A 23,332-nucleotide genomic window follows, 5' to 3' on the forward strand; every position below is an offset into this window, starting at 1 on the left:
CAGGTTCAGTGACCTGACATCCATAGAAGATCTGGGCTTGGCTTTATTGAATCTGAAGGCTGGAAATTTTAAAATGCAAGCTGCATTCCCTTGTAGAGTAATTTTATGTTCCTACATATGAAAAGGATATTTTTTCAAGCTCTTTAGCTTTTAAGTAGAGACCACAGGTTGACATTATTTTTCCTTTCAAAATGCAATACTGAATAATAATGAAAGAGTATACAACAGTCTGTACTGATATGCCACTTAGGTTTCAGGGTAATTACAGTAATTTGGTTGTTACTCTATATGGTGTCATGAATTAGTTGCTAGAAAACATGATGCAGTGGGAATGATTCAAGGGCTTTTCATCAGGCCTCATGGTGAACTGGCTTCTTGATCCTGCTGACTGTACCTCAGCTAACAACCCAGCAATCACAGAATTATTTTAATTTTCTTAGTTTGTGGTCCTTACTTGATTTAGTGACAATATTGCAGTTCTTCCCATCGCTCGTGTACGGCATGTCTGTAAACAGCGATGCAGCCACGTCTGACAGGAGTGGATGGTGGAGCCACTGAGGATTTGTGTTTTAGTATAAAGTCAGAAACAACATATCAATATTTACATGACAACAAGAGACTTGTATTAATTAAGTTCTGACACCTGCAAGGCTGTTGGTAATGAGAAATGGAGCTGGTTAATCGAGATGACATTTGATCATTTCTGTGAAGGCTCACATCTGTGATACCCCCAGAGAACCCATGATTTCTACCCCCTGCATTTCCCCTTGCCCTGCATGTTGCATCTGCACTCTTTTATTGACAGAGAAACAGATTCTGAGATAAGATTTTTTTTTTTTTCTAAATAGTTCTGGCTAAATTATTTTAAACCTTTGAGGTATTTTTAATAAAAGTGCCCGTTACTGTGTGAAGAAATGTCTGTCTGTGAAGGTAGCTTACGTGGGTGTCCCAAGGCAAACAGAGGGAGAAGGGATGAATGCTGTTGTTTTCTGAAGCTTATTTTTTATTCTTCTTGGAGCTCAGAAACCTTGACTTCCTTATGTTACTGGATCTTCCAAATGCAAGGGTGTCCTTGCTTGATGTGTTTTCTTCAGCAGCAACACCTACACCTCAAAGAGTTTATTGTGTAAAATTTATAAAGGAATTAAAATCCCTGTTTCTTGTCCCTTATTGTACCAGTAAGAGTTCTGGTTTGACTAGGATTTAACCTGAATTTCAGTTCTTTTAGGAGAACCGATTTGAGAATGAAGAGCCCTTGCTTGTCCTTATGATCACCAGAAAGCAAGTTAGCAACACCCATGGAGTTGAAGATACCAGACTCCTGTTCTTCAGTTCAGATAGGGTAAAAATTTGACATAGGAATTGCTCCCAAACAGTCTTGTTCAGGTCTTATTTTACAACCAATTCCCCGGATTTTTTGTTTGCTTTGAAATCAAGTAGTCTAATGAAGCTCTAGCCAAGTAACTATAGGAGGGTCTGTTTTGACTGTGCTGGTTAAAATGAAATCTTTTGACAGAGGTAGCCTGGCCCGCTCCAGCTATCATTGTGATTCTGAGGGTTGAGCTCGCGTTACTAAACCTTACACACTTTCTCTTTTTCTTTGCTCAGATAAAGGAGAAAGCAACCAAACAAGCCAAGAGCCAGAGCCTGTTTCTTCTCAAAACTTGGGAGATGTTCCTGGTGCAGATGCTGCTGTGCAGGTAATGCTGCTGTACCCAGCCGTGCTGATCCCTCTCCGAGCTGATATATGGAGCAAGGCTGGGAGAGATGAGGACAAGCAAATCCTGCTGAGTTCCCCTCCTGCCCAGTCCTCTGCTCTGGTCCTCACGTGCCTCTGCTGTGGGGCACAGGTCAGAAGCTGCTCTGGCTGGGGTCTTGGAGGGAGGGGGTCAGTGTTACTGGTCAGGGTGAGTTTGCCCATCCAGTTCCCCATGTGCAGCCATCAGGGAGGGAAGAAAGGGGTCACTGAGAGGAGAGAAAGGATGGGGCTTAAATAATGAAAATACTTTGTGAAATGTTGCAAGTCATCCCTTGTCTGTTATTGTTGCAGAAGGGTGGAGCCGTGGCCCCTTCCCAGTCTGAACTGCTGGTTGGTGATGTCAGCACCACAGGCTCTGAAGGCTCAGCAGCACCTCTCCTGGAGACATCTGATGAGGATGGGGATTTGCATCCTGTGTACAGAGGAGCTTCAAATGCTTTCTGTATCCGTCTGTTTTGTATCGATGAGAAGTATGAAACAAGGTAAGTATAGAGGAATAGTCACTGCTTTCCCATTAATAACCATTTTCAAGGTTATGTTTTTAGGACAAATTAGAAAGTGACAGCACCTGCTGCAGATAGGTGGGATTTTTTCTGACCTCTTTCTTGTCTGCTTCTTTTACCTTCAGTAATAGTTTTTCAACCTCCACTTGCAACTTCCTATTTCTGGTAGGTCTGTGGGGGCAAAAAGTGAAGAATTCATTTTTGTTGGAAAAAATGTGAGTTGAGGTTGTGGAAAAAGGCTGCTTCTTCCTTCTATAGAGACACTCATTCTGAAGCTGGCTAGCTGCAAGAGGAGCTACATGTTACAGTAGTGGTTATCTCACTGCATGGGGAAATAAAGCTGTTCTTAGCTCTGCAGGGAAATGTTCCCATTCTAAACACTGTCTCCAACCACTGAGATAAATTTTTCTGTTTTCTAGAATCCTCTGTGGTTGGGGGAGACAAAAGGTTTTTTAACATGATTGCTGCTGTTGACCTTGGACTCTTAGATCCTGGTGGATTAGAATAGGGCTGTAAATGGGGTTTAGCCTTTTTTCCTTCCAAAATTTCTCTCCACACTCAAAGAGCAAACCTATATTCAACCACATCAGCAGAAACTTTTCCAGGAACTTTGTCCCTTTTTGATCTGATGGTAGAAAGGAAGGTACAGAATAGATGAAGCAGCTGACCACACCCAGGATCTTCCATGCTTTCAAATCCATGTCATGTCTGCAGACACCAGGCATCAGGAGTTAAGGATGTGATAGATGAGTTCAACATCTGTAATAGCATTTGAAAAAACATGTATCTACTTGTAGTAGTAGTAGTCATCGGTGAGTACCAACTTCTGAACTCCTCTGGCATAGAGGAAGTGTAAGGGTAAACTTCACTGGGAAGAAAAATCAGAATTCCTGGAAAACTGGTTCTATTTGTTGAGCTGTTTCTTGATTAAGGAGCACACCTACTCAAGGGGATCGAACACCAAATCTGCTGCAAATGCAAATATCCAAAGTTACCAAAGCAAAGACATAGTCTTTTGGGTACTATTTCCCAAGTGATATATACCCAGTAATATAGCTCAAGTTTGTTAAGAACTAGTTTAATTAGTGAAATGCAGTGCTAGAAGTCTGCGTTGTACTTAGAAGCATTGATCAACTGATGTGTGATAAGAACAATTGCGCTGCAGAGAGACTGTTCCAGAACAGTTAATTGATGGCCAGTCCGGTGTAAAAATTCAAGCAAGGTAATTATTGCAGAATAAGATGGCTTTATTTTAAAATGTTAGTGAGGCTTGCTCTGGAATGACTCCATTATACTGAAGCAGCAATTCGGAGCTGTGGTGGAGACCTGTGTCAGGAAATAATCTCACTGTAGGCTTCTCGAGTTCTCTGCTCATAGTTTCCTGCTTGGGATAAGGATCTGTGCCTTTTTTGCCCCCGTTTGATGCTCTGTGCTTTGTATCCAGGTCTGTTTCTGTTCAAGACATTTCTCACTGCATTTATCATTCAATGCTGTGGTCCCAGTCTTTTTCACCTGGAGACATCTGTGGAGCAGTGTGGATTCCAAGATGGGTGTCTGGAGAAGATAGCATTCCTGTCTGAAGACTTTTCCTGAGATTATCTCATGTAGAGCTGAGGACTCTGTCGATCTTGGTGTTTTCAAACATTTTGCTTGGATGCTTCTCTGGCTTGCCTTTGCTTGATCCACCTGCCTGTAAAAGAAATATTAGCAAAGCAAATACATGTAAAGGAGGGCACGAGGCGATGGTGACTGCAGCCTGGAATCTTGTCCTGAGGGAGTTTCTGCTGGCCTTGGCACAGCACGGACCCAGAAATAGTAGTGTGATTGAAGTGTGGGTGTGATTGCATCTTAGCCCTGAGGGAAGTTTGCTCCTCGGGAATTGTTACCCAGTGAAGCTGCTAAGTGTTGCCATCTCCTAAATCCAGAGCTGTTGTGTGACTTGTTAGTGCATTGAGATGAAATGTGAAGGAACTGAACTGCTGGCTGGCTTATCTGCTGATCTTTTCTAAGCCCCCAGAAAAATCTCCCACCTCAAGTCTTGTGGTCCTTGCTGCCAGCAAGGCCCTGGATACCACAGAGAAAACTACATTGCAATGGCATTTTCCTTTCCCCTGGTTAGCTGTTCTGTTAACTAGTCTTAATTATGTATTGAATAGGTGAACATATCGCACCCCAATCCTGATCTGTACTTGCAGCTTTAAGTTTACATCCGAGTGTGGATATTGCAATTAGAAATGATTTCTCTTTTATGTAATATTATTAAAGAGGTAATTAAAGGGAGCTTAATTACAGTTCTGAAAGGAGGAGGGGATTTATCAGTATTTATAGGTGAGTTGTATCTGTATTGAATTTCTTCAAAAGACACCTCTTGTGTGGTGGAAAAATGTTTTATGAAGTTTCAGCATAACTGGATTTTGAGCTCTTTGATATCCTTACACATGGGAGAAACAGCAGGGCTTTGGTGAGATTTCTCAAGTCTTTTTAAACTGAAATGTCACAATTTGCTGTCAGCATGGAAGAGATTGGGATAGCTCTAAGTCAGTGGGAGAGAAGTGGAAAGAAGTGTTGTAAAACAATTCTAAGTATTGATGTTCCTGTTAGTCTGTCAGAGCACATCGGGCAGGTTTTCCTGAGTGGAAAGTCACAGAGCTCAGTCACAGGTGCTGGCTGAAAATACTGTGGAGCATAGCAACAACTGAATTAATATTTGCTGTATACTAATGCTGCTGTGACAGTCCAGGAATGGCTTCTGAAGAGGTTGGAGTCAACACCATGAGAGCCAATGTTTTGTTTGTTCCTACCCCCCGCCCTTTTAGTGAGGAGCCTCGTGTACTACATCAAACATTCTGGTTATTCCTGTTAATAATGATGCTTTAAGCTCTAGAAGTCAGAAATCGCTGTGCAGCATGCCACATCAGCAGTTGATTACTGATGATCTATCGGGGTCGTCTGATCGGCTGTGAACGAATGTCCCTGCAACTGCAGGGATGTCAATATCCCAGTGCATCAGAGCAGTCTGGTATGTGCTTTATTTACCAATATTTGCTCTTGGTTGCAGGTCACTGGATTTTTTGCATTATGCTTTCAGTGTTTTCCCGGTGAGTATAATGGAAGTTGGAGTTTCTTGTGTGATGTGCAGTGGAACAGCAGTGCAGCTGGCAGCCAGGGGTTTTGGGTCTGCTGCTCCAGGGAGTCTGTGCCCCACACAAGTGTGCTGGACCTGGTTGCCCTGGGCCAAGCTACTCACCTCCTTGGCTGCTTCTGGACTTCATGGAATGCATATCTCTGTTTATCCTAGAATCCTGGAATGGTTTGGGTTGGAAAGGAACTTAAAGATCATCCAGTTCCACCCCTTCCATAGGCAGCATACCTTCCACTATCCCAGGTTCCTCCAAGCCTTGTTCAACCTGGCCTTGGATGCTTCTGGTGATGGAACAGCCACAGCTTCTCTGGGCAACCAGTGCCAGGGCCTCGCCACCCTCACAGGGAAGAACTTTTTCTTACTGTCCAATCTAAACCTACTCTCTGTCAGTGTGAAGGCATTTCCCTGTCACTACATGCTCTTGTAAACAGTCTATCTAGTTCATGTTCCATCGGGTCTTCTCTGAGATGCAGATTTAGAAAAGAAATGCTTCAAACTCTTTTCAAATCATGTATAGATCCAGAATGTACCTAAATTAAAAGCCAAATCAGGAAAAAAAAATGTAAGGAGGTGGATTAAAATCCTATAAAACAGTGGTATTAAGGAGATTCATAGTATTTGCTTGTAGACTGAACAGTGGTACTCTGGATTCACGGTGCAGTAGCTATCTCCTGCTAATTCTCCATGCGATTGCTCTATCTGAGGTAACCAAGTCCACTTTCTGAGAATTCTTAATGCACACCAGAGTCTTGTAGCAAGTAACTGCATGGCAGTGTGCCTTAGAGTCAGGCCCTGGGTACCAGAGACACAGACTTGGCCCTAAGAACAGCACACTCAAAAACACTGCTTACCACCAAAGAGAGTTCCTAGAGAGAGTGGACCCAGAAAATGCTTCAAATTTATGCCATTTATCCATCCAGCAACGTCAGTCTTTGAAACAAAATGTCACTATGGAATCACCAGATTAGTAAGGAAAGTTCACCCCGTAGTTTGCCTAAAGCAAGGCCATTTCTGAGCTGTTGGTTCCTTGGTGCTGCCCAGGCAGAGCAATGCTTGGCTGTGTGCAGTGTAAGCCCCGCATTCAGGGCTGTCTGTCCCCTCCGAGGGCTTTGGGTAAAGCTTAGAGATCACCTTTATGGCCTGCCAATCTCTTTCAGGACAGAGACTTGTGCGTCATCCTGGTGCCGCATCATGTCCCGGCGTTCCCCCTGATCCAGAGCTTTGTTCGGGCTGTCCCTTGCTGCACTTCCAGGCTGGGCCGGGAGCTGTACGTGTTCCACCGGGCAGGATTGCTCACGTGAGTCATTCCTCGGGACAGCACTGCTGTGCTCCGGGCTGCTGTGGGACCCAGCTGCCAGTGTTTGTGTGGAGTGTCCTCTCAGTAAAGCCCAAGCGCAGCGAGAGCATTCATTTGGGATTTGTATGTACAGCACTAAGGTAGGGAAGGTGGACATCGGTGCAGACAAGCAGCTCCAAGTTGCCTGGTTGTGGGCCAAGGCCAGCAGACAAACATGGTGCTGTGTTTGGCCTTGGGGATGTGGGTCAGGTTGTGTGACACTGACACCTGATAGCCTGGTGTAACTTAATTCTTGGAAATATGCTGTAGCTTTCTTAAGAGAACTGTTGTCATGTGTTTCTGGGATGTACAGATCACAGCAGTAACATTGTTGAGTATCTGTAATACATGCTTTCTCTTTTACTTTTGGTGTTGAATCATTTATTTCATGCCTTCGGTTTCTGTGATGCTCTGAACACTCTGTAGGCTGAGATATCACTGAACTAGGACACCAAACCTTTCTTGCTGTGTCTTCTGTTACGTGGAATGAATTTTCCAAAGCTTTGCTTGTATAGCAAGCCTATTCTGGCCCAAAGACCAAGCTTAAATTGTGGCATAGTTAGAGATTCTTTTTTTTGGTTTTGATCTTAATGTAGCTAAATACTGTGTGGTTTTAGCAAAATACTTCTAGGTTTAGTTGCATATTAATCACCTTTGGTGGTACACAAATAGTTCATGCAGGAACTGGCCAGCTGCTCTTGGACCTAGGCAGAAGCTTTTTACCCTGGGATGAAACTGTGCTTCTGGGTCCTGAGTAAGAGTCCAGCTGGCTGGAGAGAGAGCCACTGGAGTAATTCCTGGTAATCTCAGGCCCAGCTGCTCAGTAATCCACCAACAGGGTTGGAAGTCATATGTCCTCTTGTGATTTTGGGCAAAATTCAAGTTGTTATCAAGGCTTTTTAAAAAAAAGTTACTATTCTGATTACATTGTGCAAATTCCAATTGACACCAGCCCTTCCATGAAAACAAAATTGGGTCATCGGTAGCATTTGCCAAATCCCCCTGCAGCTTTGCAGGATAGTAAGGAAAAATAGCTGCTCACTGAGGTTCAGGATCAGAAAAGCTTTACAGAAGCCAGAGTAAGCTTTTGGAAAGTTTCTGCAGAACAAAACCCACAGGGTGCTGCGGCAGATACTCTTTGGAAATAACCAAAATCTGTGAAAGATCAATACATTGTACTTGCACCTATGGCTTTCAAAAGCATGCAAGTGAAGTCACAGAAAATGGAGTAAAAGAAAAACAGGGTAAGAAGAGGGGAGTATGGAGACTTGAAAGGGCAAAGTTGGAAGAGGCACAGGCACAAAATGAGCTCCTGATTAGTACGGGCAGTAAAAGGAATAAGAAAAAGTGTTAAGTACACAAAAAGCAAGAGTGCAGCAAATGGAGCTGTGAGTCTGCTACTTAACAGTGAAGGAGGAAAAAAATAGATGACAAGGCATAGGCTGAGGTGCTTAATGGATACTTTCCCTCAATTTTCACTAAAAAGCATAATAATAATAATAATAGTGTCCTTGTCTCTGAGCAGTCAAAGGACTTGAGGATCTAGAATGAGTTAATTCATTGCTGGGAGAGAAATGAGTACAGACGTTGGTTAGTCCTTCCCGTATTCCGTACTCACGGTGGAGCTGGTGCATCTGCCTATTAAAAAAACGCAGTTTCAACTTTTCACATGTTCTGGTTTTGTCATGTTTGAGATGCAGTTCCCTGTAGGCACAGCTGCCTTCTCTGGGGCATGGGTGGGGGCCAAGCTGGGCTGGGGAGCGGCAGGAGAATGGCACACTGGGGCTGCAGAGGGAACCACGGCCTGCTGGCCGTCATCCTCAGCACTTGTTGGCTCTTGGAATTTACACTGGAAATGTGTGAAAAGCTGTGGAAGTTCAGGATTAGTTTGTAATTTAGTAACCAAATGTATGCTTTTGAGCCTGAAAAATGGTCAGTGGATTGAACTGTGAAATTTCTCATAACATACCAGAATCTTGGTAAATTTAGGGTTTTTAAGGTACCAGTGCTATTCATTAAATCCATATTCCACAAAATGCCTCTCAGCGTGACTGAGGCTGAAGAGCAGCATATCCACCTTTAAATTGAAAATGAGAAGAACAGGAATAAAAAAACTTATACTACATGAATTGCAAGTTTTCATCCGTGGGTGAAAGGACTTACTTCTTGGAACTGAAGCTGTAGTTCAGCTTCTTGAACAGCACTCCACAAGTGTTTGTTACACGAGCTGTGTGTAACCAGGAAGGGGTTGCTGCCTCTGACAGACTTTGGGAGAGCTCCTCAGCTGCTGTAGACTGTCACTGTGAGGTGAATTTTCTTCCTAATTAGTAGGTGGGAAGATGTTTGCTGGCAGTCTGTAAGTGAGCCGAGTGCCAGGTCACTGCTGTCTGTAGGTGCGATGTTCCGTGTGTGGCACAGGCAGTTTGATACCACGTCACTGCTGTGTGATTGCTAACTGGCACTCCACACTTAGCAGAGGCACTGCAGTCATGTAGGTTTATCCTCACGTGTTACTGTTTGAAGCATCAAAGCCTAAAACAAAAATTGGTAATCTGTTCCTGGAGAAATTGATGTTCCTGCTTTACTTTATACCATGACACTTGTCTCAGTTTTATTTTTTCTCTCTCCTTTTCTCATTTTTTCTTGTCTTTCCCTGTTTTTATCTTGCTTTTTTCCCCATGTGCTGCAATGTGCAGCTACAGGTTCCACGTTCATTTTAGGGTTCTTTGCCTCCCTTTATTGCTGACTTTTACTCACTGGAAGACAGGTGATACCTGTAGTTACAGATTGGCCTGAGTGTTTAATAGCAGATAAAGCAGGACTCTGGAGTTGTCTCAAGTAGATAATCTGATCTTTTCTATTACCATGCAATAAGTTAATATCTGCCTTTGGAACAAGAGTCATTTGGCAATCAGTTACAGCTTCTGAAAGATGTGGTTGGTCATGAAGGATGTGTTGTCTTAAGCCTGGCAGTTGTTTTCATTTTGTCACAGAGTCAACTTTCTTTTTTTATTTTTGTCCTTTTTTAGGTCATTTAACGTAAGAAAAGCAACAATCGATGACCTACAGGGTGTCAAAATGCTCGTTGAAACTCTTAGCTTGGATGAAGAGATATGGAATGACTCAAAGATATTCACTGAGGCTCGCAAAGATCCGGTGAGTATTTGTTGCAGATATGTGTTCAGTTCTGTCCTGAGATCAGGACTTAACACAGGACTGAAGTGGTGGCTGAGTGTGTAGCACTCCTGCAGCAGCTGTATCCAAACTGAAACTTCAGTGAGGAAAGGTCTGTGTGGTCCAGAGTCCAGCAACACCTGGCTCAAACGGGGCCCTCGTGGGGAGCGGACTGGCTAAACCGGGATGGTGCCTGGGAGGTGCGCTGGGAGGAAGGTGTTTTAACTGGGACTCTGTGGTGAAATACAGTTACCATTAAAAAGAGATTCTGCTGAATTGGAAATGTGTGTCTGTTGCCTTTGCATTGCAGGATGGGATGCCAGTACGGGCTTTTGTAGCAGAAGTTTTGGATCAAATCGTTGGTGTTTCTGTCACTAGGGATGAAATGGTAAATTCTGTTTGTGTTCCATGAGCTTTGTGGTGCTTGGTCTTCACACTAAAGGCTGAGTTTTGTGCTTGAAAAGATGATCAGGTAATGGAAAAGGCTGCCCAGAGAAGTGGTGGAGTCACCATCCCTGGAGATATTTAAAAGACACGTCTTTTAGGGACATGGTTTTGCAGTGGTTTTTCTTGTATGTGTGCCTAACAAAGCGTCTGTGAAAATGCTGCTTCTAGAAGCTCCCTTCTCTCCAGCCTGTGTCCACTGTATTACTTCTCTTTTTGTAGATAATGATTGACACACAGATAAAAAAAATTATCCTGTTATTTTCAATAAGCTGCTGCTGTGTCCTGAAAGTTTTCCTCCTGCACTGTTTTGGTGCTTTAGCACAAAGCCATTCTGCCTCTAAATATGTGCTTAATCACCTATTTACCTTCTGCTTTCCAAGTCAATGAGCAGCTTTGCCACAAGTCCTTCAAAGAGCAGTAATTCTCCTTCTAGATTTGCTTTCATAACTTTTTTCTCCAACAGTAGGTTCTGAACGATTGTGAATCATGCACTTGAAAACAAAGAAAAGCCTATTCTCTGATGGAGTAATAGAAGACATTGCACATTATTATTGAAAAGTAAACATTCTCCAAGTATTACTTTTGTGGTATTCTGCTAGGACTGAAAAGGTGGATTTTAGGTTGTTCAGCAGTTCTAATGCTTAGTTTTTACAATAGAAGAGTCACTCCTGTTTCCAAGAGTAATTCTCTTGATTATATTAAGAGCTAAGAGGATAGACTGAGTGAATAAATGTGCAAAAATATCAGGTTATCACTTTAACAGGGAACACTTGTCAGAGGGCATTTCTACACAGCTCTGCTCTGTAGAATTCCCTTTCTCAGCTGGAGTTTGGTGAGAGGGACAGCCTGGGCTTCCGTGCCTTGAACTCAGAAAAACAGGTGGGGTTTTTTTTTCCCCTCCATGGATATCTGTTAACCTGTATCAGACGTTGTGGGGAAAGGGTCAGCTGTGCAGTCCTTGTAAATAAGGGCAAGCTGCAAGGAGAGGCTTTGATACAATGAAAAGATTTTCAAGAAAAGTCTGTTCAGTCAGTGCCCTTAGTCGAGAACAGCTCTCACAGACACTTGATTTCAGTGTTCAAATGTAGTTCCTTGATTGATAGAAAGTGACTCATTGGTTGGTATTTGCTCAAATCCTGTCAAGGTAGCTGCTGGTCACTGCTGACTCACAAATTCCTAATTTTCCAGGATATTGAGTATATTCAAGCACACTACAACATTGAGGACTTTCTTCGTTTTAATCATCACCAGCAAGAGGAACATGGACATCTTTGCCACTTTGTCTTAAATCCTGTATTTCATCACTATACAAAATACTTTCTAAAGGAGATTCTTCGCTTGGGTCACAAATCTTCTCTTTACTACCCTGTTTATCCAGAATGTGTGAAGGGCCAGGTAAGGAGAAAGTAATTTGTATTTCTTGTATTAAATATTGGCACCTTTTCTCGCTTTATTTTTTATTTGCTTCTGTGAATGACTGCAAGCAGGGATTTTCTTGGCAATCTGCAGCAAACTGTACTTTCTTCCTGCGTAACATATTCTGGACCCATGGACACAGCTCTTGCATAGCGGGGCTGGTCTGTGGTGTCCACCAGTCTTCAGGAAGGTGTGGAGGGGGGGGGAGCAGAGAGTGGAAATGTCCTTGGCACTCTGCCCAGCACAAGGGTAGCATAGCCTGAGTAAATGCGAGGGGATCACCTTAAATGCATCCAGGTGGCTTATAAAAACCCTTCCAAAGGGATTCAGGTTCTCTAGACTGTGTTTCACCGAAAGTCAGTGGGACCTAGGCACCTCACTGGCTTTTGAAGGGGGACTTGTGTTTCTGTGTCACGGGATAACGGTAAGAACTGAACTTCTAATGGAGAAAATCCGTTTCCAAGAAGAACGTAATTCAGCAATACTCACATATGTGTTTTGCCATCAGTCTCACGTCAGAAAAGGGAGTGCAAGGTAACATTTTCAAGCCTGTGTAGCCATGGGAAGCTGCTGTCTGGCTCAGCCCCATCGCCTGGGCTCCTGGTACCACTGATGGAAGCTCATGGTGCATCCTGAGGGCAGTTCATCCATCGGTCATAGCTGCCTGTCTCAGGATAGACGGAATTTTCCCCTGGAGACTCACCTCCAGCGCAGGCTTCTGCCTGGCTGGCTGGACTGGGCACCTGGTGTTTAGATGGTGACTGAGATGGGTTCTCTCCGTGGTGGTTCGGGTGGTTTTGAAACCTCCGCTGACTTTCATGTGTGAACTTTTGACAGGTTAGACTTGGGTACATTTGCAAATGGATGTGTTTTCCTGTGCACTTTTGTGGAGTTCTAAGTGTTCCAGTGAGGAGCCAATGTTCCTGCGTGGCATTAGGTTCTCACATTCTGAAGAGGCACTCACAGAAATGCAGTTTAATGGCCCTGGATGGAAGAGAAGTTAAATCTTAGCAGTGATTCCTGTGTTGACTGTTTCCAGGCTACCAGGCTACAGAGTTGCTCTAAGTTACTTTAGCTTATCTAATATTATTATCTAATAAGTGGTAAGTGTGGTATTTTACTTAATTCTCAATGTAGTAACTTCAAGTTTTTAATATTTGTGGATGGAATGGCACTTGAGTGTAATTTAGTTTGCATTAATGTTCATTCTGTATTTCCTGTAATTCTCTCATTTTCTTCCCTTTCACGTTGTAAGTTACGCCAGAGCCAGTCATGCTGTAATAGACAGATACAGCTATTTCTAATGATCCAGGCTGCTCAGATGAGCATTAGGGTTTTGTTCATCTCAAATTTCTGCCAGTTTATTAACATTTATCACTTGGATGAACCAGACATTTCAGTCGGTATAGAATTTCCATATAAATTCATCTCCGTTCCTTGCCAAGCGAGCAAAGGTTAGCAGTGAGCAGATAACACAGCTTAATGAGGTCAAATCAAGCTGATTCATGATCGCTATGGAGAAAAATATCCTCCTGGGGAAAATACTTGTGCTGAAAAATCCCATAAACCAAACCACTTGTTTATCTGTCATTCCCACAGAGATAGTAATGTAATTACTCTCATAATTATCTTCATTAGTGTCAGGAATTATCTGCAATTCATTCCTCTGCTCTGAGTATGTTTGTTTATTTGCTGATTTTTGTCTCAGATTTAGCCAACAGAGCTAAGAATTGTGTGTTTGCAAAGCCATGCAGCAGACATCTGTGATGCACTGCTCTGACATTCTCTCTGCTGAAATATGGATCGCTGTCTTTCAGTTTCAGCGTCCCTGTGCCCATTCCCTGACATCTGCCCTTCATTACATGGCTCCCGTGCGGCCGAGACGACAGATTGTCTATCCTCTGGAAGAGCTTGGCGTGAACGCTCCGTCGGAGCAGGTCTCCAAGGATCAGGTGGGTGACAGCAGCGGCAGCAGGCGGGAGGCACGGTGCCAGCTCGTGCAGGGCTTGGCAGATGGGCTGGCATTAGCCTCCCCGTGCTCATAGGCTGCTCCTTAATTACAGCGGCCGTGCCGGCCGATCCCGCTCCGTTGCCGCGCGCCCTGGCTGGGCTGGGCCCGCAGCCCGTCACACACAGTGCCCACTGGAGCAGAGCCCTTCCCACTCCATGCTGACACGATGGCAGCACTTTGTCACGGCCTCCCAGCGCCTTCTAAATGCTCTGCCTACTGCTGAGCCCTTGCTCCTGCTAGGTCTACTTAGGTACTGTGCTCCACAAGCGGAAAAAAGACAATGTCATGCTTTTGACTCCTTCTGTAGAAATTGCATAAGTACATTTTATTTTTCAGTCCCAAAGTCAGGTTTCTTCCATGCACGAGATACCCTTAGAACGCCAAATGACTTAACAGCAAAGGCAGAGGTTGTTTTCACTAGCCAACTGTTTTATTTGCAAAGAACTAGTGCAGTCTGGAGGTTCTAAATGAAAAGGCTCCTAAAATTTCATTTTTTAAGTAACTTACACCTCATTCTCTTACATTTTTAAGTAACTAAAATTGGACGTGAAGGTGATTCCTCAAAAGAGTAACTAGTGAAGCTGAAATGTTAGGAAAACCACAATTAGTGATGGATTCTCTCAGTAGGTAGTTGTAATTTTGTGGAGAAATATAATTAGGGAGCTTTATGTCTGTCTACTAACTTCTACTTGGCTGAGATGGGCTTCCATATAACATTTTTAGTGCTGTCCTTTTCTCAGTTAGTCAGTAGGTTTTGGCACCTAAAACTCTTAATTAGGCAGCAGCTGGCAAAGTGAAATCCAGAACATGGCTGAGGCTGTTGGTCTGAGTTTGGCTTTGTTCAACAGCCTTCTTTCTGCATGCGCATCCCTGCCTTTATCTTCTCTTCTCTGCAGAATAAACTGTCTGATGCTTTTCTTTAAACTGCTTCTTATTCCTAATCTTTAAAGTGATTGCTCTCTTACTAAAAGAGCTCATCTTAGCATTTTTGTTGAAGCTGGAAAATCACATATTTCCTGTGTTTGAAAGATTTGCAAATCTTTTGTCTGCTCAGGTTCCTCCTGAGGTTTTCTGAGTTTCTCTGCGTAGGTAGTGACATAAGGGTTTGAAATCTCAGATTCGAATTTTTATTTAGTAGAATGTGTGAAATTTTTGCTAAGAAGTTGTACTGGAAAAACCCCAACTCAAGGCCAGCCACTGTGTAAGTATCTGTGCATCTGTCTCTGCATGAATTATAGATTTTTGACAGACTGTGCTCTATCAGAATGGACATCTGGGGCTAAGTGCTGGGTGGTAACTTGAGGATAAAGCTAGTCTGCTTCTGCTGCTGGCTTCTCTGAAATACCACGAACTTGAAACCATATAAAGCTAAATTGACTCTTCTGTCGAGTGAATGAAGCGACCTTTGGCCACCATACGTTGGGAAGCTTTGTAACATGAGGAGCAGCCTGCCACGGTGAACTGAGTGTGCTCATAGGAGTAAGGAGATGGTGCTGCTTTTAGACCTTGGGTAGCAGCCAGGCAGAAGGCACTTGCCCTCTCTCTGCTCAGATGCCTTGTAAGGGAAGATTGATCCCCATCAATAATCTTGCACTACCCTGCCAAATCCTGTAGTGAAGTTACAAATTAACTGAGGTGTATTTTGTAAATTAATACAACCCAGTTTCAGTAGGCACAATATTGTCTTTCTGCCTCTTTGTAGTGATTAAAAGGCTTCTCAGACCTACTGTAAACAGTAAGGTGCAATCTGTAAGGCAGAGAACAACCTGTCCCACCAAGGAGATAAATGTGATAGCTCTGCAGAATGGAAAGGCTGAGAATTGTCACCTTATGAAATACATTGAGACAAGATGAAGCACATTTTGGTTGTAGAAGATGCTCATGGGCTGGGAAGTGAGGGGAAAAGGACATGAGAGAACAATGCTGTGAGGAAAGTGTGGAGAAGAGAGGGAGAAAGGTGAAAGGCAGACAAAGAGTCTGGAGTAGGAATTAGTGGGAAGATGTCTGAGGCCAGCACCTGCAGAGGAGGAAGGAGAAAATGTCTCCTATCATCTTTGTTTTGTGCTTTTAAACAAGATCAGGGCAGGATCTTGCGAGATGTTAAGATTGGGCAAGCAGGGATTTCAGGCATTTGAGACCACTCCTCATTTCTTTATCCCGTGTCTCTATCCCAGCTCACCAAGCTGGTTTAAACCGAGGGGGCTTTGCCCTCTCCTATTTGAAAGCAGCTCCTCCAGAGGCGAATCCATGCCCGCTTTGTTCCCAAGAGCTGGAGGGCAGGTTATCACTGTAATTGCTGCTCTAGAGGGCTCTGCAGTAGTGGCAGGATTTGTCACGTGAGCTACAAGATGAAGATTGTAAATGCAGGTTGATTTCAGAAATGTAAAATTTTCATTGATTGCCTGCCCTAACTGATTGCTTGAGTGTCTGTTGCTTGTAATGGAGATAATTGTAGTGATATTCTTGCTTTGATACCCAGAAGATGCCCTTGATATCTAGTAATCAACAAATCAACATCTGCCTCTCATCTATTGCTTTTTCAGCTGCCTTCCTCTTGTTCCAGCCCTTCTCGAGCTCTTGCTCTCCTTCTCTAGCTGCAGAGTGTCTTTTTGCCCGGTAACAGCCTGGGGCTGAGCAGCTCAGCCATTCTGTGTCGGGGCACAGCTCACAATTTGTGTGTGGATGTCTGTGGGCTGTTAGTGGCTTCGTATCTCAGCAAGTGTGCAGTGGGAGCCCTGGGGCTCCATCAGTCTGTGTCTCCCCAGAACATTCCAGCCTGCTTAGGGCATGAAGGGAATTCACTCATAAACACGGACCCAGTGCACAGAACTCAACCAGGACACGCGCGGGCGCTTTCCTGCTTCCTTCTTCCTTTGTTTTCCAAAGAAGAGAAAGCAGCAATCTGAACCACAGAGGCTTTGCTCTCAGTGAATTCCCGAGCACTGCCAGTCCAGATGGATCTTGGCTCTGCTGGAGAGGTGGTTTTCCTGTAGGTCTGGATCAGTTATTACAGACAGATGAGCACAATGTGGGATAACTTGTTCTTGTTGTCCCTCTGTCAACTCTCTATTCTTCTGTGGTGTCTGGAAAAACCACCAAGGGGGGAAGTGCCATGTGTCACCCTCCCACGGATTCCTGAACTGCTCCCACCTGTCTCATGCAGGGAGCACGAGCTGTGTCTTCTGCTATTGAAGGAAGCATAGGTCCTTCCTGCCGTGGGCTCTCTGGCAGAGCTGGATGTCAGCTGGAGAGATGTACTCTTAAACTCCAGAAACTTACCCTATGAACCCACAGCTGACTGCTACCTGTGTGGCTATCTACCTGCAGTTCTGTACTTGCCCTGTTCTCCCCAGGCCCTTGTGGCATTCCCTGTGGCTCAATCTTGTTTCTGGTTTGACACAGGCTTTTGGTTTGTGTTGCCTCTTAGCTTACTGCTAAAATGACTAGGACTCCAGAGAAATACAGAGCTTAGGAGCTCTCCCTGCTCCTCCCCTATTTGCCATCCTTTTCATGAGCACTTCGCCGTAGGTTTTAAGGTCATCACAAGTTTTTTCACTCTTTCTCTTGAGCCACAACTCGGTGCTGCTTCATCTTTGCTTCAGAAACCCTGTGACTCCCCAAGTAGTGGCTCCATTTCCTGAAGGGCTGTAAATTCTTCCTTACTTCTTCCTGTGCCTTGAGACTGCAAATACATTTTGTTGCTGATTTTGTGTGTCTGTTCCTACCAAACTCTGTCTCACATTGCTCTGCTAAAGCGATTTGGATAAATTGGGTAAGACTGGACTGAGAAAGCACAAAGCAGGAGATGTTAAGTGTGCCTGTCTCCTATTGCAGTCCCCTGGAATGGCTCAGTTGCTGATTTGCATCCAGTCCTGAAGTGTCCAGACTTTGGCATACCTGTTGAGTAGCAAGTGTGGCAGAGGTGCCACATCTTGGCTCAGAATTGCATCGGCCACACATCTACCGCACTGGGGTTCAGGGCACAGACCTGACAGAGCTTCTGCCTGCTCATTAGATCAAACACTTTGTACAACTGTGCCAGAGCAAAAGGAAAATCTCTGATTTTTGTATTCTGGATCAGCAACCGGCACTGAAGCGCCAACTGGCAGGAGATCCAAAGATTCAAACTCTAAATTCCCTCGCTGTTAAAACAGATTAGATTATTATTGTGGTTTGCACATCTGTCAGTCACTGCAGTCATGTTACACGAAAAACAGTTGGTTACAACAGAATCCTGAATATCTTATAAAGTGCTGCTGGCCTTCACGGTGCATGTCATTATTGGTGGAGTAGAAAACTATAGATAATGAAATAATTTTTAATTATTTCTTCATAAATAAACAATTTATAAACTTGTTTGCTTTCTCACCATCTGGGAGCATTCTGTTCTCCATCTGCTTCATGTAATTATCAACGTAAGGGAAGAATAGGTGATATAATTAACAAGAATAACTGATCCACAGTGAAGAACAAAAATGTCACACATCTGTTGAATTATTTCCTTGTTTTTGCCCTTTTATTATTATTCATGCTATTGGGTTTATTATATTTTTATTTCATGGCTGTGTTCAAGCTGTCAGGTTTTATTGCACAGTTCAGAATTGTTTTTTCTGCTCCAGCTCATAAAAAGGCAGAACAGTTGCAGAAGCCTGTGAAGTGTTGTATAAATTTAGTTAGTTTAGTGTGAGGTTCAAATGCAAAATGGAGGCCAAGGCACTGCAAACTCAACAGTTTCCAGTGCAGTGTGGAGGTATTTTTGTGTTTGTCTGATTCCAATGATGATGCTTATGGTAAAGGCTATGAATAAATGGCCTGAGAGCAGTTTAAAATAGTAATTAAAACAAGAACATGAGAGAAAATAAATCCTTGCTTTTAGATTCATCTTACAACTTGTTCCATTGCCGTGTATGTTCACTACTCAAATGACTTATGAATGTAGGAGCCATCCTGGATGATTCTCTGTTCTGTGAGCTTTTTATGTCCATTATAAAGTTGCAGTACTTTAAAACACTATATATTTACCATGTTTTGTAAAAGGAGAAATTAGCTATCAGGTAAAACCAGAAAAAAAATTTAAAACATTTTTGAACTTGACAAACTTTCTCTTGTGGGGAAGCTCGTTTAAAAAAAGGGTATGAAACCGATCTGTATGAGTGTTTGTATAGAAAACTCATCCCTAGATGCTGATGTCCCCTCCAGCAAACTCCTGGGGAGTTTCACTCTCTGTGGCTTCTACTTTCTGGTGTTTCGGCCAGTTCACTACCAGTTGCCTGAACTTTTCACTATTGCCCAGACTTAGCACAAGCCATCACCTTGAGCTGTGCAGGCAGAGAAGCAGAAAGGACTCAGAACTGATAGACTGACTGTTAACAGCACCTTGCTGTCCAGTCCCAGCCAGTCTGCAGTGTACAGCTTGAAAATTTTAGATCAGTTGTAATTCGAAGGTAACAAAAACAAGGACTTAAAATCAGATTTTAAAACATGGGGGAGAGGCTGTCTACAGAGGCTACCACAGAGCAGTCTATTCTGAGCAGACAAAGCTCTTTGCTCCTGACTGCAGCTGAGAGTAGAACGAGGTTTGTCACCTTACCTATCCAAAGAGAAATGCCCAGAAGGTGGAGAGAGGGACAGGCACGAGTGCTGTGAAGCACCAGAGCCTCTGCTTTGGAGTGTGTGCCCATCCTGGGCACTGGCCATTCCCCATCCTGGTCTGTGGGCATGACCACAGGAACAGCCAGCTCTGCTCCTGGAGGTGCTTCTGGGGCAGCAGTGCCTGGAGTAACTCAGGGAAAGCGGTCACTGCTATTTTACCCTCTCACTGTCTGCCTTGGAGCAAAGTGTGTGCTGGCTTGGTAGAACACCTGTAGCAATTAGGGGGTATATTTTGGCAGTTTCAGTTCTATTTATGTGCAGTTAGTTGAAGCACTGGAATGTACTGAATATGGCTAAAACATGGAAGGTTTTTGACGGTTTGGGTTTGGTTTTTTTTTTCCATCATTAGGCCTCTAATAAGATAAGAAAGAGCAAATATAGCAGAGAGCCTAGGGAGGATGGGCAAGAGAATTCCCTGCCTTTTAAATATCAAGGCTCATGTATCAAAGTTAAAACAGCAGAGTTCCTTTGTGTTACAATTTGTGTGTGGACATTGGGATTACAAACAAAGGCTTGGTGTGGATAGTTTTCACTTAACCAGGGGAGTAGTATTAATTTTTAAAGCAGTAACTGTTGCTTAAGATGCTCGTGTGCTCGAGTAATGAATTTTTAATGCTTTTGTAGTATATGCATGGATGAAAATCCATTATTTATTGTTCTTCCCCTTGGCTGGTGAAGGTGATGGTTTTATAGCACCAGTAGGCACACAAACAGGCGTTCTGAAGCGAGGCTGATAACAAATTTCCTCACTGTAAATGTCAGTGGGGCTTGTGCGATGCTGCCATTACATTTTGTTTGGAAGGCTGAGTGTCACGCCGTTATGGGAGGCACCAGATGGCATCATTAACAGGAGTGTTTACCACTTATGTGCATGTGTGAAATTAAAAGTAAGATGACCTATCTTTGTTTTGAAAGCGTGGTGTCAGTGCTGTACAGGTGTTAATGACATTTGCAGTAAGCTGAAATAGGCACTTCTGCTTACAAACAGGTCAGACTTGGCTTACAGCTTTTTCAAAGCCGTTTGTTAGATTGATAATTCCAGCTTGTAAGGAGGAAGCAGACATTTTTGCCACAGAAAGGTGATGTTCACTGTTATAAAATGGAGAGCTATGTCCGCTGTCACTAAAACGTTGACTCTGTGACCCTACTGATCAATCTCCCCTCATATCCTGGACTATTATTTGTTACCTCGTGTTCATTATTTTCAGTATGAAATGTTACGATTTTTTTTTTTTCCCCCCCCAAGCTTTTAACTTTATACCTCTCTTATGTTTTTCAATGAGTTCCGTATATTTAAATTGCTGCCTCTGTTGCCCTGAGTCTGTACTCAGGCACTGTGAGGTTGCCTCTGCCTTCTCTCAGCTCTGGCTCTGCTCCTGTCACTGCTGAGTGTCTGTGTGTGGGCAGCTGCCTCTGCAGGCTGGCTCAGTGTTCCCAGAGACCAGTGCAAGCTGCCCCTTGGCTGCTGTTCCTGTGCTCAGGCCAGAGGTTACCATAGGGCTCCTTTCCCCAGGGGCTGACAGGCCTGTTCCTCTCTCAGAGGGATGTGGAGCTTATGGGGTCAGTCCTTGGCCAAAACCCACGTTTGTATTTGCTGCTCTTTCCTTCTGCCTTGGAGAATAAGCCGTAGACAGATGACCTGGGTAGCAATGACTGCTGTCAGAGGACTAGAGCCAGCCATGTGCTTTACCCCCTTGCCAGCCTGAATGCTCTGATCAAGTTCCTGTGCCTTCCTGTCCTTCCCTTTCTCCCCAGAAAAACGGAGGAGAACTGAGCTCTCTGAAAGTGGCACCATTCCGAGTTCATTTCTTTGGCCTTTGAAGCAGAGCAGCAAGCAATCGTCAGGTCCTTACACGAGTGTGAACTGCCCAGCCCTCTCTGGGCTGGGGATCCAAATGTCAGTGCTCAAAGGGAAAAAGAGCAGCTTTTTACCATGGTAACGGTGGTTCTGCAAGGAAATTAAATAGATGTGTCCGTGCTCTGCTCTCCTCTGCTGCTGGTTGGAGTTAAGCAGGAAATCCCTGGCTTCGTACGGAGTCATAGGGACTGGCATATGATTAGTTATGAATATAGAGGTGGCTTTTGCCAGAAGCTGAAGATCAGCATTTACCCATATAGGCATAATAATGGTGTAATAATACTGACTTCATTCATGAAGGCCTTGGGGATCTGTGGATGAAGATATTCTGTAAAGGCAAGGTGTTATCTAACCGAGCCACAGTTCTCGAAGAAGGGTTCTTTGACAAAGACAAAACGATTAAGGCTGCACTCTTCATCACTGTTTCTTTTCCTGTTTTCTTTTCCTTCTGTTTCTGGTGTTTGTATAAATCTGTGAACGCTTGGAAACAGCTTTTGAAAACATGTTTGCAGAGATTTCTAATGAGGCTTTTTGGAATGTAGCTAGTATTTAGAAAACAATTCCTAATGCAGGCTGAAAAAGCATGCATTTTCCAATCAGTTTTGTTCATATCACCTTGGTAAACATTGATGTTTCTTTTTTTAACTTGTGGTTCAAATGGGGCTTGAAATTAAAATAACTCTGTTTGCTCACCTTCTTGTTTGCCTGCCACTGTCGCTGAGCTCAGCACTACTCTCGTAACAGGTTTGTTAATTGTTTTCACCGCTTCTGATGGTTTTTACAGAAACAGTTCAAATCGTGTGGATCCTCTAGAGCAGTAACTGTTGTTTCTCAGTAACAAATGTTGAAGTAAAACCAACGCTTTGCAGGCAGGTGTAGAATCCCACAAGACAGGGCTGGGAGGGCCCCTCCCATTAGTAGTGAGGGATCAGTGGAGATGCCAAGAACATAGCAAATGAGTCAGCCCCATGTTTGCCATGCAGTGCCCTGAGCAGCCCTTCTGAATGTGGGCCACTTCAAGATACTTGAACTGCAGCCAACACTTCAGTGTGTTTAGCTGGGCAAGGCCTAAGTCCTCCGGGTCTAATAAAGTCAAGTCTAAATTTAATGGTCAGACTTGATGGCCTTAGAGGTCTTTTCCAACCTAAAGGATTCTGTGATGCTGCGAATTCTGCAGTGTTAGGGAGCCTTTGCATGAGGAGTCCCAGAGAGGAGTGCAGCAGCTCTGACACACTACTGAGTGTTACTGGGATAGACTTTCCAGTGCCCAATTCAGAACAGAGTGCTGTTCCCTTCCTGTCAGGGCTGAAATCCTTTGTCCAGATTTTTGTTTTTACATTTTTGGGTGTTCAATTTCCATGGTTTTTTGTTAGAATGAAGCTAACATTTGCTATAAACCCTGACTGGTTGTAGAACAATTATAATAAATACATACAGAAAACCTTCAGCTGGCCCAGGGTCCAACGTTTAAAAACAGAACTAAAAGGAACCTCAAAGTATTCTGGATGTGAGTTTGTACCATCAATAAATAATGTAAAATAGTGAGTAAATGTACCACGAATCCATTCCCAAGGCATGTGTAAACCAGGCAGGAGAGCTGGGCGTGAAGCTGTACATAGTTGGAAAGTGCAAAGGAAATATGTTTGCTGAAACCTTATCAGTATTTCATGTCTCTTTTTCCTTTGGTTGCTTGGAGTAGCAGGATGTGTGAATTCTGGATGCCATAAATGAATCCTGCTCTGGCCCATGTTGTGCTGTGAGATCATCAGTGAAAGCCATGGTTCCCATGCAGGGTGTGTGTTGTCAGTGTCTGGGGACTGCATCAACATTTTAATGAGGTCTGGTTTGAAGGCCTCTGGATGATGACATTGGGTGTCCATGTGCAGGAATAGCTCCATGATCTGATGCCAAAGGGCCACCACTGCCAGCTCCGCTGTCCCTCTGCCCCTAGATGGGAGCAGCGTTGGGAGGGCAGGGATGCCAGTACTCCAAATAATCACTTGATAACCAAAGAAAATCTCTTTTCTGGGCTTC

At 43.8% G+C, this 23,332-nt stretch overlaps 1 protein-coding gene across 1 annotated transcript in view; it reads left to right on the forward strand.

Annotated features, from left to right (window-relative positions):
* The window catches only part of CFAP61 (cilia and flagella associated protein 61), a gene marked incomplete at both ends in the record, with an annotated part of 88,035 nt that overhangs the window by 13,602 nt on the left and 51,101 nt on the right, over positions 1-23,332 (forward strand). The window contains 8 exons of the mRNA XM_082299550.1: positions 1,609-1,700; positions 2,051-2,241; positions 5,321-5,360; positions 6,562-6,701; positions 9,770-9,896; positions 10,225-10,302; positions 11,550-11,756; positions 13,595-13,729. Of these exons, the coding sequence (XP_082155676.1) occupies positions 1,609-1,700; positions 2,051-2,241; positions 5,321-5,360; positions 6,562-6,701; positions 9,770-9,896; positions 10,225-10,302; positions 11,550-11,756; positions 13,595-13,729 (1,010 nt within the window). The remainder of the gene's footprint in view (positions 1-1,608; positions 1,701-2,050; positions 2,242-5,320; positions 5,361-6,561; positions 6,702-9,769; positions 9,897-10,224; positions 10,303-11,549; positions 11,757-13,594; positions 13,730-23,332) is intronic.

This window comes from Coloeus monedula (genome assembly GCF_965178545.1).
Source record: "Coloeus monedula genome assembly, chromosome: 2".
Taxonomy (NCBI): Eukaryota; Metazoa; Chordata; class Aves; order Passeriformes; family Corvidae; genus Coloeus; species Coloeus monedula.